The 14,811-nt window shown below is 46.5% G+C and overlaps 1 protein-coding gene and 1 non-coding gene across 2 annotated transcripts in view; one reads left to right on the forward strand and one right to left on the reverse strand.

Annotated features, from left to right (window-relative positions):
- LOC143770135 (sulfotransferase 2B1-like) overlaps positions 1-11,397 on the forward strand; it is a 207,197-nt gene extending 195,800 nt beyond the window's left edge. The window contains exon 7 of the mRNA XM_077259456.1: positions 11,124-11,397. Coding sequence (XP_077115571.1) covers positions 11,124-11,242 — 119 coding nt within the window. The 3' untranslated portion in view covers positions 11,243-11,397. The remainder of the gene's footprint in view (positions 1-11,123) is intronic.
- A 2,393-nt stretch (positions 11,398-13,790) lies between these two features.
- On the reverse strand, positions 13,791-13,983 carry LOC143770813 (U2 spliceosomal RNA). Its single transcript, XR_013214740.1, has one exon. It is a non-coding gene; the product is annotated as a U2 spliceosomal RNA (small nuclear RNA).
- Between the last annotated feature and the right edge of the window lie 828 nt (positions 13,984-14,811).

The raw sequence follows: 14,811 nt of genomic DNA on the forward strand, positions 1-14,811 counted from the left end.
GGCCATCTTTCCTGTGGCCGCGTGTGCGCAGATGGAGCGTTCTGCTGCCCGGGGCTTCAGGAAAATGGCCGCGGGATTCCACGCGTGCGCAGATGGAGATCGCGGCGGCCATTTTCCTGAAGCCCCGGGCAGCAGAGCGCTCCATCTGCGCACGCGCGGCCACAGGAAAGATGGCCGCGCCCACCGGTAAACGGCGAATAGCGAAGACCGCGCTGTTTTGAATCTCCTGGGCAGTGGATCTTCGCTTTGGACATGCGCACACCACTACGTCACCAACGGAATGATGAGCAGGATTCTGGGGGAGAAACAGCGCTGTCACCACACCCATATGACCAGACCAGCGTGAGTGACAGCAGAAAACGGCGACTTTACAAAGGTATTTTGTCAGCTTAGGTAGGTTATAAAGGCACACAAAGACACTAATGTAACGCCCAGCTCTGCCCCTATTTAACGGTATTTTTAGCTCATCTTCAAAAAACGGGGTGACAGGTTCCCTTTAAATTCTGCAAGGGTGCTTGTGTCTAAATGACTTGGCCAGAATAACTCTGTAGCAGAGAAAGTTAATTAGGTGGACTGCATTTATTACTTTTGATAACCTTTGTTTATGTAGAAACAAACTTAATATTTATCCCTCCTTGACTTTCTCAGTTTTCTTTTTTTCTATTTTTGTTGCTCATCCCACCTTTTATTATTACTATTTTTTGTAATCAACATAGTCATATGAGGGATTGCTGTTTGAAGGACAAATTGCAGTTTTTAATGGCAGCATTTCATTTACAAAATAATGTATATTAAAAAAGAAATTCTGACTGACATTTCAGATCACACACTAAACAGAAAAATTACATTTTAACTTTATCCTGTCTGTCAGTGTGTGACCCATAACTTTTTTTATTTCTGACAATGGAGCTATTGTAAGGACTCAATTTTTTGCAGGGCGAATCTGTAGCTGTTTTTAGCATTTTGATGGTGTGCACACAACTGTTTGATCACTTTTTACTCTATTGGGAGGCAAATTGACTAAATACAGCAATTCCAGCATATTTTTATGGGAGTTCACTGTGCTGGATAATTTAAATTACACTAGGTTCTTTTTTCCTTTTTATAGACAAAATGATAAAGAAAGGCTTTCTCGATTACTAGATATTGACCATAGTATCCAGACTTTAAATCTGGGGCAGATCCACTTGTGAGGTGGTGAACGTGAACAATGTGTGGATTATTGTTGATTCATATGTAAATCACATTTACAGAATGCTGTGAATTAAGGTTTCCGTCTTGAAAATCTATATTATATTTAATGGCAGGCAAGGGTCATAGTTTGTAATACAAAACTTACATATAGCAAATTTGGATTGTTAGTAATTTTATGGGGTAATGAATTAAAATAACAATCCTAATTTGCCATAAGTAGATTAGATCATACGTATATATCAAATAATCTAATCTATTTATGGCAAATTAGGATTGTCTTTTTAATTTATTACATGATAAAAAATAACAATTGTAATGTAGTTCAATAAAAACTACATTTTATTGACCTGCTAATTTCTAATGAGGCTTTGACTCTTTAGGCTTTTTTTTGGATTAAACAACATACGGTACTGTGATGCCCACCAGGGCCATGGGGTACTCTGAACCGGGACGGGCAGTTCTTTGGGGAAGTCACGGGGCCGTGCAATTAAAATGGATGCACGGGGAAAAGTTATATGGGATTGATTTGTGACACCACCTGTGGTGTTCGGCAAGGGATTGCCGACGCTGCAGTTCAGGTCCAATGGGGCCGATGGTGACGCAGCAAAGATGGCACAGCTCCCCATGCGTAGAGCGGGGCCCCAGGGCAGCCATAAGGTAAATTTGATGATGGTAACTGTTGTAATACAGGGCAGGTGACACAGTAAATAATTCTGAGGACACAGCAGGTTGCAGTCTTCACACTTTACTCACAGTCTTTAGATTACAATCACCAGCCGGGTGCTGTGTTATCAGGAGTCGAAGGAAAGACCCAAAAGTGGACCCTCTGGGTTATAGTTCTAGAGCCCCCAAGGGCGAGCGGACCTGATGGGACCACCCCCTATACAGGGAGCATTAGGGACAGACCCAAGGGGGATGGAACCACAACGGCTGGAGCCAAAGGGGCGACTAAGGATAAATAAAGAGAGAGAAGAGACTGGGATATGAAGACGGTGGATGAGAACAGAGGACAAACGGGCTCTTATGGAATATGGGTGGTAGATGGGACTAGGAGGACCTGAGATGGAGGGGTGGCACAATGCTGGAAGAGAGGAAAGAAAAAGGTAATAACAAGCAGGGATAAACGGAACTGGAAGGCACAAGTGGACACTGGGCAAGTATGGCAGAGACACTGAACTGATGCGACAGAGACACAGGGCAGGTACAGGTGAGACACAGAGTAGGCACGGGTGAGACACAGGATGGTACAGCTGAGGTACAGGGCAGGTATGGCTGAGGAACCGGGCAGGTACGGCTGAGGCACAGGGCAGGTACGGCTGAGGCACAGGGCAGGTAAGGCTGAGGCACAGGGCTGGTACGGCAGGGGTACAGGGCAGGTACGGCTGAGGCACAGGGCAGGTATGGCTGAGGCACAGGGCAGGGCGAGCAGAGAATGGGTGCAGGGACCAAGAAGGGTATGCCAGCAGTAAGGCTAGCGTAACCGCGAGATAACCAGGCATCTTACCTGTGCAGATGCCAAGAATAAATATCCAATGGGCGCTGCCATGATGGGGCGGAGCCAGCGGGTCACGACCTCCCAGAGGGCTTAGTGGCGAGAGCAGCGCGACCTCTGACATGCCGTGAGCCTGAGAAGACAGGTGAGGAGTGGCCAAGGACCCCTTTGGAGGTGCGCTGAAGGCAGGCGACGGACGGGTGAGTATTCGCCGACTTGACAATACCCCCTCATTACTCCCCCTCCTTTTAACATTTGAGAGGAACCTCCTCATGATATGAGGAGCATTGATGTTCTCCCGGGGCTCCCACGATCTCTCCTCAGGACCAAAACCCTTCCATTCAATCAGGAAAAAGTTCGCCCTCAAACAACCTTTTTGGCTAGAACATCAAAGACATCATCTGAAGTGCAAGGTTGGGGTGCGTGAGGTGGAGAAGAGTGAAAGCGATTAAACACTGTGTGGGTTTACGAAACGAGTCATGGCATGAATTGGGAATCCGTAACGAGGCAGACAATTTCATTTTGTAGGCCACATCATTGATGCGACTTAAGACCTCAAAGGGACCAATGTAGCGTGGACCTAGTTTATGAGAGGTTATCTTAAGTCTAATATAGCGTGAAGAAAGCCAAACCTTATCACCCAGAAGAAATGGAGGAGCGTCCAGGCGTTTCTTATCAGTGTACTGCTTAATTCTGCAACTGGCCTTTTCAAGAGCCTCATTAATCTCCCTCCAAATTTGTGAATTTCAAGGACAAGGAGTCTGCCGCCAGTACACCCGAGGTTGAGGAAATGGGAAGTGGAATGCCAGGATGTTGCCCAAAGACCACAAAGAGAGGAGACTTGGAAGAGGATTCACTGAGATGATTGTTGTAAGCGAACTCTGCCCATGGAAGAAGAGAGAACCAAACATTCTGATGAGCGTTGGAGAAATGCCGAAGGTAGGAGGTTAAAACTTGAATGACTCGTTTCACTTGACCGTTGGACTGAGGATGGTAGGTGGGGGAGAAGTCCAGTTTTACCTTCATTAGTCCGCAGAGCTCTCCAGAAACGAGAGGTGAATTGGACACCTCGGTCAGACACAATATGCTGTGGAAAGCCATGAAATCGGAAGACATGATGTACAAAAATCTTCGCTAACTCGAGAGCAGAAGGCAGACCAGGCAAAGAAACAAAGTGAGCCATCTTGGAGAATCGATCCACTATCACCAAGATGACAGTACAATTTGAGGATGGAGGTAAATCAGTAACAAAGTCCATAGCAATATGTCTCCAAGGAACGGAAGGCACAGGCAGCGGAAGTAGAAGTCCAGAAGGAAGATGCCTGGGAACCTTGTTTCTAGCGCAGGAAGAACAGGAAGCAATGAACTCCAAGCGACGGCCACCAATAATGGCGGGTGATAAGAGACAAAGTATTCTTGACTCGGACATGACCATCAATTTTGGAGGAATGTCTCCAATGTAAAACTCTTTCTTTGTCAAGATCCAATACCAAAGTCTTGCCAGGTGGTGGAGTGATCACTCTAAGAGGAGCCAGGGTAATGATCTTAGCTAGATCGATGATATGTGCTTTACTCTCCTCCACGTCTGCTGGCTGGAAGGATCTAGACAGGGCATCCACTTTGACGTTCTTATTACCAGGACGAAAGTGGAGTTCAAAGTCAAAACGTCCAAAGAACAAGGACCATTTGGCTTGCCACGGGTTGAGTCTTTGAGCAGACTGAACGTAGGCTAAATTCTTATGGTCTGTGAATATAACAAAAGGATGAACGGCTCCTTCAAGGAAGTAACGCCACTCCTCTAAGGCCAATTTAATAGCCAGTAATTCTTTGTCTCCAATGGAATAATTTCGCTCAGAAGAGGAGAAAGCTTTGGAAAAGAAGCCACAAGAGACTAAGCGACCAGAGGTGGTTTTTGCAAAAGGACCGCCCCAGCTCCAACAGAAGTCATGTTAACCTCGAGAATAAATGGCCTATTAGCATCAGGGTGATGGAGCACAGGAGCCGTAGCAAACCTTTGTTTCAGAGTCTGGAAGGTGTTTACAGCTTCAGAGGTCCAATTATTGGGGTTGACCCCTTTTCAAACAAGAGCAGAAATTGGTTTGGCTATGGAGGAAAAATTAGGGATAAATTGTCTATAGTAATTGGCAAAGCCAAGAAAACGTTTTTATTCCAAGGGGACGTAGCCAAATGAGGACAGCGGAAACCTTCTCGGGATCCATCTCCAGACCGGACTTCAAGACTACATAACTGAGGAAGGGCAAAGACGACTGCTCAAAGACGCACTTCTCGATCTTAGTGAATAGATGATTCTCCCTTAGACATTGCAAAACTTGACGAATGTCTCGTCGATGGGTGGATAAACTTGGAGAAAAGATGAGAATATCGTCAAGGAAGACCACGACACAAGAGTACAGAAGATCCCTGGATAACGTCATTAACAAATTCTTGGAATACCGCAGGAGCGTTGCAGAGACCAAACAGCATAACCAAATACTCATAGTGACCATCACGTGTGTAGAATGCGGTCTTCCACTCATCCCCAGCACGAATTTGAATCAGGTTATAGGCTCCTCGCAGGTCGAGCTTGGTAAATATTTGCGCTCCCCTCAGGTGATCAAAGAGCTCTGGGATAAGTGGCAGCGGGTATTTGTTCTTCACCGTGATGTTGTTTAGGCCTCTGTAGTTGATACAAGGACGAAAGGAACCATCCTTTTTCTTTACGAATAAGAAGCCTGCTCCAGCAGGAGAAGATTTCCAAATGAAGCATTTGGCCAGGTTCTCCTGAACGTACTCTGACATGGCTAGAGCCTCTGCAGGCGAGAGAGGATAGATCCTTTCGCTAGCAGGAATGGCTCCAGGAACGAGGTCAATAGGGCAGTGGCAGAGTCGGTGCGGAGGAAGGCTCTCCGCTTCTTTCTTGTCAAAGACATCCGAAAAGGAACTATAAACAGAAGGCAACCCAGGGATGAGAGAGAGGACGAGGAACACCAACAGGATGCACCGGCAGCAGACAACGTGCCCGACAGGACTCTCCCCAGCGCAAAATATTACCAGAATGCCAATCAAAGGTGGCCTCGTGCGTTCGTAACCATGGAAAGCTGAGAAGTAAAATTCCGGCTAAAACATAAAAAGCAATTTTCTCATTATGCAGGGCCCCTACCTGAAGTTCCACCTCTTGCGTAACCTTAGTAATGGTCTCTTGCAGGGGTTTACTATCTACGGATGCAATGATCCGGGGAAATTCTAAGGTTCTCACAGGGACAGAAAATTTAATGACCTCCTCGAGCCTAATAAAATTCTCTGCTGCGCCCGAGTCTACATAGGCGACTGATGAAAAACTTTTAGTACATGCAACAGAATAGACAGAGTAAGGGGTAGAGAGATATCACATACACCTAGGGAGGCCTCTCTTACCTGACCTAGGCGCAGTAGATGGGAGGCACTCCTGCAGTAAAAACAGTCCTGAGCGCGTCTCAAATTACAACATTGTTCAGACATCTTGATCAGATCGACTTGCATCGGCTCAGGTTCAGACGAAGTGGAGGGCGTTCCGAGTCGAGGACTGGGTGGTCTACGAGTGGAAAGAGGAGGATGAAGAAGTTTTCTCTCATGGGCTTTCTCCTGGAAACGAAGATCAATACGAGTAGCCAGGGAAATTAAATCCTCCAAAGCAGTTGGGGTATTGCAACCTGCCAACTCGTCTTTAATTCGCTCGGAGAGACCCCGCCAGAAGGCTCCCATCAAGGCCTCATTATTCCAACCAAGATTGGAAGATAAAGTACGAAACTGGATAGTGCACTGACCTACAATAAGAGACCCCTGGTGGAGGTTAAACAGAGCTTCTGTAGTAGAAGCTAGGCGTCCCGGCTTATCGAATACACGACGAAAAGTTTTCAGAAGAACTGACAACTGTGAGACCACAGGATCATCGCGCTCCCAGAGGGGGTTAACCCATGCCAAGGCGTCCCCTTCCAGGTGGGAAATCAAGAAGGCCACTTTAGCCCGAACAGTAGGGTACTGCAGAGGCAGGAGCTCAAAATGGAGGCGACATTGGTTCAAAAAACCCCAACACCGTTTGGGATCCCCATTATACCGAGGTGGTTTTGCCTAATGGGGAGGAGGGTGGGGAGCCAAAACAGGGGTGGAAGTAGAGGCGTCCGACTTCAAGGAGAGCAACCGGTCATCCACCGAAGCAATATAACTGAGAATATGAGCCTGGGTGTCTCGCTGCTGAGTCAACTCCTGTTGCAGACCCGCCAGCTGAGAGGCGCTCCCAGGATCAGAGGTCTGGAACGCAGAGAGGTGAGAGTCCATAGTTTTCATAAAAGACATAATACGGGTCTGATTTTCCCATAAGAAGACAAACTCTTTCTGAGTGGCAGAGGCTCCAGCGGGATCCATGGCCTGGTTATACTATCAGGACTCGAAGGAAAGACCCGAAAGTGGACCCGCTGGTGAGCCCCCAAGGGCGAGCGGACCTGATGGGACCACCCCCTATACAGGGAGCGTTAGGGACAGGACCAAGGGGGATGGAACCACAACGGCTGGAGCCAAAGTGGCGACTAAGGATAAATAAAGAGAGAGGAGACTGGGGTATGAAGACGGTGGATGAGAACAGAGCACAAACGGGCTCTTATGGAATATGGGTGGTAGATGGGACCAGGAGGACCAGAGATGGAGGGGTGGCACAATGCTGGAAGAGAGGAAAGAAAAAGGTAATAACAAGCAGGGATAAGCGGAACTGGAAGGCACAAGTGGACAAGTATGGTGGAGACACTGAACTGATACGACAGAGACACAGGGCAGGCACGGGTGAGACACAGGATGGTACGGATGAGGTACAGGGCAGGTACGGCTGAGGCACCGGGCAGGTACGGCTGAGGCACAGGGCAGGTACGGCTGAGGCACAAGAGAGATACAACGGAGGCACAGTGCAGGGCGAGCAGAGAATGGGATCCAGGGACCAAGGAGGGTACACCAGCAGTAAGGCTAGCGTAACTGCAAAAGATAACCAGGCGTCTTACCTGTGCAGACGCCGAGAATAAATATCCGATGGGTGCCGCCATGATGGGGCGGAGCCAGCGGGTCACGACCTCCCAAAGGGCTTAGCGCGTGAGAGCAGCGTGACTGCGTATGCGGGAAGTGCTGATGCGCCACGAGCCTGAGAAGACAGGCGACAAGCGGCGAGGGACCCCGTCGGAGGGGCGCCGGAGGCAGGCGATGGATGGGTGAGTATTCGCCGACGTGACACGTGTCCTCCGGGTTGGTGGTCCAGCCAGCTCTCAGGTAGTTAGTGCACTTTTCTGGGACCCCCTTCTTGTGAACCTGCCCAGGTCATCTCTCTGCGTTGGCTCACACCCTCCTGCTCGGCGCCTGACACAAAGTGTCCCAAGCCAGCAGCCTCCGGTCCTGTCAGGTGACGACCTCCTGGTCCCCTTGACCATTTATGACTGCGTTTTCAGCAATTGTCTGTAGATTTGGCTGTTGCATATACAGATACTCCAGCCTCCGGTTCGCTAGCTGAGTCCTACAGTCTCTCAACTAGTCTGGGGCCGGTCCTCACTGTAGCCTGGTCCCTCCACCTGACTATGGTCAGCGTGGATTCAAGCGCCACGGGTGGATTCTTCATTTCCCTGGCCCCTAGGACCCCTTCTCTCTCAAGCTCCTCTCTCTAACTTACTTCTTCTCCTTCATACTCTTCAGACTCCTCTCCCTCACTCCTCTCCCTCTTACCAACTAACTTCTCCTCCCTCCTGTTTCCATAACACCTCACTTCCAAATGTAAATCTACCTTTATCTATTTCCTCCACCCACACCCTCTACCAAGTTCCCCTCCGGCCTGAGATGGGGCCCTCCCTAGATAGGATTCGCCCAGATCCCCTGGCATGGAATGATGTGGTGTTGGGTGCTAGTATGCGGGTACCGGGTAGTACCCCCTCCTTACCAGAGAGTGGGGTACCACACCTCTGGCTGAGGTACAGTACCTCTGTGGCGACTGGACCCTCAGGGGCACCACAGTACTTTTCCCAGGTCATTGATGTCCATTTGTGGTTACTTTAAACTGCATTATATCATTGCATGAGCGCAATGGCTCAATAACATACCTGTGCCCAGATTGTGGAGAACACAGAGGGTGGTAAGCACTATGTCTGTGGAGATGTATGGGAGAGCACAAAGGAAGTTTGGGCTGACATAGGGAGAAGATGAGAGAACTTCTGGCTCAGGTGAATGCTGATAAGGAAGTGCATCATAGCTGGGAAGCCATTACTACAGGGCGGGTTGTAAACAGCCTTGTAATAACCAGGGAGCGTGGCGGTCCAGAACCTCAGGCTTTTTAGTATTAGCAGTGCAGGCACTGTCTACCAGAGTTCTAGTAGTCATTTGGACTTTTCTTGTGGACCAAATATAATTATAATATGGGCCCTGAGTTTGACATGTATGGCCTAGGGGACATATGGTATAACAGCCCCATATACTGTATTTGATGTCTAATTCCTTTGTTATATTCAAAATGCTTTCTCTCCTTTCTCCCCCTTTTGTTTTTTCTCTGTTTCTTACAGTTAAGTTTTCCTGAGGTAATATCAACGTGAGGTAATTACATGGTTATAATGGTACCCGAACATATTTTGGTCCCCATTTAATTGGTGGTTCACATAGGTCAGTTGTGACCATCACATGCATCACTATCATTAGCCCTTGGTAGCAGGGCAGCTATAGTTTGTCAGCTGTTCTTCCATTGGTACAGTGAAAATTGGTGGGAAAAATGTATCCCTGATACTGAGGGGTTTTCTGCCGGTCTTGATGAAAGAAGATCACCACTTTCCTTCACTTCCAAGTGTTTATTTTTTATCACGGTGTTTGTTACGGGGTTTTTTGTCAAACAGCTATGCTTGGTAGACTTGGCTACTGATTGATTCTTGGTTTGGATATTTAATTATCTGATTAAAGTTTGATGTTTTGTGTTTCATGTGTTATTTATTCTTGAGTTAGCTCATTGATAAACATTGTGGCCTATTTCATGCATACTATGGTATCTATGTTTATTTAATGTATTATTTATGATTTGAGCTTGTGTTACCATGATAATTAGCCATGATATGATCCAACCAAGGGGCCATCACCACTATTCTTCTTTTCCACTTTTCTCCTTATCTTTATGTTTGTTGTATCCCTCTCCACACACTGGAGACCATGGTTCTCTATAACCCCCACTGATGTTTTTATGATTTACTCCTCTCAGCTTCCATAGCCAGCAGGACTTCATCTAGACTTTATTTTCTGCATAATCCCCCTTCTCACTGCATCCAGTGGTCTTATTGAATGTACTGAATTCTAGCGTACTGAGAACCTAGTCAAATCGTGATACTCTCATACTTGTCCTATATAGAAATGCCTGTTAGGATGCCGGTAGCTGTGTACTGATTGCACTGTATTAGAATATCATTAAAAGCAACATTCCACCTTTTTAGTGCAGTGCTGGAGTGGTGTTAACAATCTAAGTACCCCGTCCCTAGTATTCTACTTACCAGCTATCGGTTTCAACTTTTATCGGCACCGCTCCAGTCAGTCTCCAGTAGTTTGCGACCTGCCAGCTCACTCCAGTGTTTGCTGGTACTCAACACTTAATGTAAGTCTAAGGCTGCCGTCACACTTGCAGTATTTGCTCAGTATTTTACATCAGTATTTGTAAGCCAAAACCAGGAGTGGAACAATTAGAGGAAAAGTATAATAGAAACATATGCACCACTTCTGCATTTATCACCCACTCCTGGTTTTTGGCTTACAAAATACTGATGTAAAATACTGACCAAATACTGCTAGTGTGACGGCAGCCTAATAGGGCCAGAATGAAGTTAGAACAAGGCCTTACTTTCGGTCAGTCAGAAATTGTCTTCAGAACATGGCGATGTAGGATGAGAGTGGTGCTAGGAAGAGCTGAAGATGGAGGCTTGTAAGTATAGTACTAGGGTAAGGGATCTTAGATTAGTAGCACTACTCCAGGGCTGAAATAGAAAAGAAACTGAGAGGTGCTTTAATTGAATGTTATTTGTATGAACTTTCCTTGTGGTTTTGTATGCATGTATTTCTGTGATGTATGATTTCATTATTTTCATACCAATGACACTGCTCCAATTTGTTTTGGTGTCCAATTTTTGCACTTTCTTTTAAAAACACTTTGCTTGAGTCAATTTAAAGTTTGGGTATATAGACGCATAATGGGGCTCCAAAGAAATCTATAGATGCCCTGTCGTGGTTTTGTGCTTGGAGAATTATGAAGCCCAGGTCATATTAGAGCAATCTGGAATAAATGTTACTCTTTAAAAAAAAAAAAAGTTGGAAACAAAAGAGACAGGAAGTTTCTGTCAGCAATTGACGAAAATTACCATTATTCTATCAATTAATGTACTGTTCCCATTATTGTACTGTTTTGTTATAGGTATAGTTGGTGATTGGAAGAACCATTTTACAGTAGCTCAGAGTGAATATTTTGATAAAATCTACAAAGAGAAGATGAAGGATGTCAATGTGAAATTTTTCTGGGAGGAATCTTCATAAAGTCATCATCACCTCATTCTGTATATGAAGCAAGAAGTGTTTGCAGGATTGAGCGATTTGACTTACTCAGGATTGTCAATGTCCATAAAGTCACAGATTATAAAAATAACGGGCAATTGTAATAACCAATAAATGTATCTGGGGCTTTTTCTTTACTTGCCTGGACGTGGTCTGTGGGGTTATCGTGATTGTTATTATTGCCCTGACCAGGGCCGTAATTGCCACTAGGCACTTGAGGGCACGTGCCTAGGGCAGCGGGATGTGGGGGGGGGCACCTGAGCAGGTGTGTGAGTTTTTTTTTTTTTTTCAAGTCCGGCCTGGCCGGGGTCATCTTAAACATCCCCGCCCGCCGCTGCCTCCTTGCCCCCTTGAAGACATCATGATACGGTATGATTGATTCATACTCACCTCCCCTGCTCCAGCGATGCCTGGTCTGCTCTCAGTGACTGCACGCACTCGCCTCGTCCTGTGTGAGCGGTCACATGGTACCGCTCATTAAGGTTCATGAATATGCATGCATATTCATGAACTTAATGAGCGGTACCACCTGACCGCGGCGCTCACACAGGACGAGGGTGCTGCGCCGCCGCCGGGAGTCGGGACAGAGGTGGAGCCGGGATTCCGTTCTTCTGCGCAGTGTGAGGTGAGTATGATATGATGACAGCCAGGGAGAGCCGGGGAGGATGAAGCAGGACTGTGGATGGGGAGCGGCGGGGCAGCCGATGAGCCACGCATTGGGGGGGATGGGAGATGAGTCTGACTGAGCCACCCATGCATACAGGGAGGGAGGGGGAGATGAGCCACGCATAGGGGGGATGGGAGATGAGCCAGAGCCACCCATGCATACAGGGAGGGAGGGAGGGAGGGAGGGAGGGGGAGATGAGCCACGCATAGGGGGGGATGGGAGATGAGCCAGAGCCACCCATGCATACAGGGAGGGAGGGGGAGATGAGCCACGCATACAGGGGGATGGGAGATGAGCCAGAGCCACCCATGCATACAGGGAGGGAGGGGGAGAGCCATTATACAGTATAATGGCCACACATGATGCTCCATGCATAAAGTATTGAGCATCATGTGTGGCAATTATACAGTATTGAGCATCATGTGTGGCAATTATACAGTATTGAGCATCATGTGTGGCAATTATACAGTATTGAGCATCGTGTGTGGCCATTATACAGTATTGAGCATCACGTGTGGCAATTATACAGTATGGAGCATCACGTGCGGTCATTATACAGTATGGAGCATCATGTGCGGTCATTATACAGTATGGAGCATCATGTGTGGCAATTATACAGTATTGAGCATCATGTGTGGCAATTATACAGTATTGGGCATCATGTGTGGCCATTACACAGTATTGAGCATCATGTGTGGCAATTATACAGTATTGAGCATCATGTGTGGCCATTATACAGTATTGACCATCATGTGTGGCCATTATACAGTATTGAACATCATGTGGGGTCATAATACAGTATTGATCATCATGTGTGGCCATTATACAGTATGGAGCACTGTGTGGCCATATTTATTTTTGTTATAATTATTGTATATGAAACAGTGTGATCAGCAGTGCTAAATGGGTGTGGTTGGGACTTGGATATGGGTGTGACTAGTTGTGAAATGGGTGTGGTCAGAGGTGTGGCCTAAAACCTTTATACCTCTTTCCCTTCTTCAAGAGTTGGGAAGTATGGTACCGCATTTGCGAGATCACAGCAAGTGACGCAAATCCCATAGGGAATGAATGAAGCCAAACGCAGTGTTGCCGTAAGTGACCCGTTACATGGCACATGCAGAAAAAACTGCCCGATCTGCTGCAAAAGGCTATTTTCACAACAGCAATTCTTGCCAAAGTCACTGCCGATAGTGTCATCCTCACCAATGGGGGAGGCAGTGCTAAAAGTGCCTAGGGCAGCAGAAACTCTAAATACGGCCGTGCTGGTTGGTCAAAAGCATTAGACCACACCCTACTTTGACCACACCCTCCATCCCCATTGTGACAGCACATGAATGTTCCGTGCTAACATTCTATCTACTGCAGGCAGCGCACCTGGTTGGTCAAAAGCATTGCAATACTCACACAGGTGTAGATGGACAAGACAAGCAGATTCCAGATCAGCACAGACACCAGTTTTCCTTTTTTTTCAAATACATATAATACACCACATTTAAAAGTCGGTGGTCCACAAGAGGGACCCAATGTTTTCCAAAAGAATTCCTGCGGTCACAAATGCGGTATTGTATGGCAGAACTACGCATTGGATACTTCAATTTAAATACCAAGTGCTGACAGCAGAGGCCTAATTTTGTAGATGGCACAGTATATTTGCAACACTGTAAGAAAGGCCTAATACAGGCCTACATCTCAACACACCTGTTGCAGCAACCAGTAAAGACAAATTGATTGACTGATTGATTGATTGCATATTGAATGCAATACAATGCTTGACATACATAGGTGAAAGCAAGGCCAGGCAAGGCACACAAAATGTTGCAAATGGTCAAGTGAAATCAAGCAAAATGCTACATTTGGCATCTGAAAAGTGCTTCGCTGACACTGAAAAGTATTCGCATAAAGGGTTAAAAGACAACTTGGGCTGATTTCAATTCAACCTGTTTTTGGAAACCGGATCAGATAGGGGACGTATCAGATATTAAACTGATAAGAACAGATTCTACACTACATCTTGAGCAGCAGCGACGACGACGGATGCAAAAGGCCGAGAAGCCATAACCAGAAATGGTTTGCCACTTCTGACGCACCTAGGCCTAAAACTGACACCCATTGTGGAGACAGAGCAAAAAGAGTGCCGCAGGGAAGACATTTCCAGAAACTCTGGGATGCATTCTCAATGCTCGTTCTGCTGTGTATGTGTGTGTGTTCAAGCTGTGCACAACGTGTTTTGAATCTGCATAACTCCGCCTACTTTGACCACACCCTCCATCCCCATTGTGACAGCACATGAATGTTCCGTGCTAACATTCTATCTACTGCAGGCAGCGCACCTGGTTGGTCAAAAGCATTAGACTACTCACACAGGTGTAGATGGACAAGACAAGCAGATTCGAGATCAGCACAGACACCAGTTTTCCTTTTTTTTCAAATACATATAATACACCACATTTAAAAGTCGGTGGTCCACAAGAGGGACCCAATGTTTTCCAAAATAATTCCTGCGGTCACAAATGCGGTATTGTATGGCAGAACTACTCATTGGATACTTCAATTTAAATACCAAGTGCTGACAGCAGAGGCCTAATTTTGTAGATGGCACAGTATATTTGCAGCACTGTAAGAAAGGCCTAATACAGGCCTACATCTCAACACACCTGTTGCAGCAACCAGTAAAGACAAATTGATTGACTGATTGATTGATTGCATATTGAATGCAATACAATGCTTGACATACATAGGTGAAAGCAAGGCCAGGCAAGGCACACAAAATGTTGCAAATGGTCAAGTGAAATCAAGCAAAATGCTACATTTGGCATCTGAAAAGTGCTTCGCTGACACTGAAAAGTATTCGCATAAAGGGTTAAAAGACAACTTGGGCTGATTT

This window comes from Ranitomeya variabilis, chromosome 4, assembly GCF_051348905.1.
Source record: "Ranitomeya variabilis isolate aRanVar5 chromosome 4, aRanVar5.hap1, whole genome shotgun sequence".
NCBI lineage: Eukaryota > Metazoa > Chordata > Amphibia > Anura > Dendrobatidae > Ranitomeya > Ranitomeya variabilis.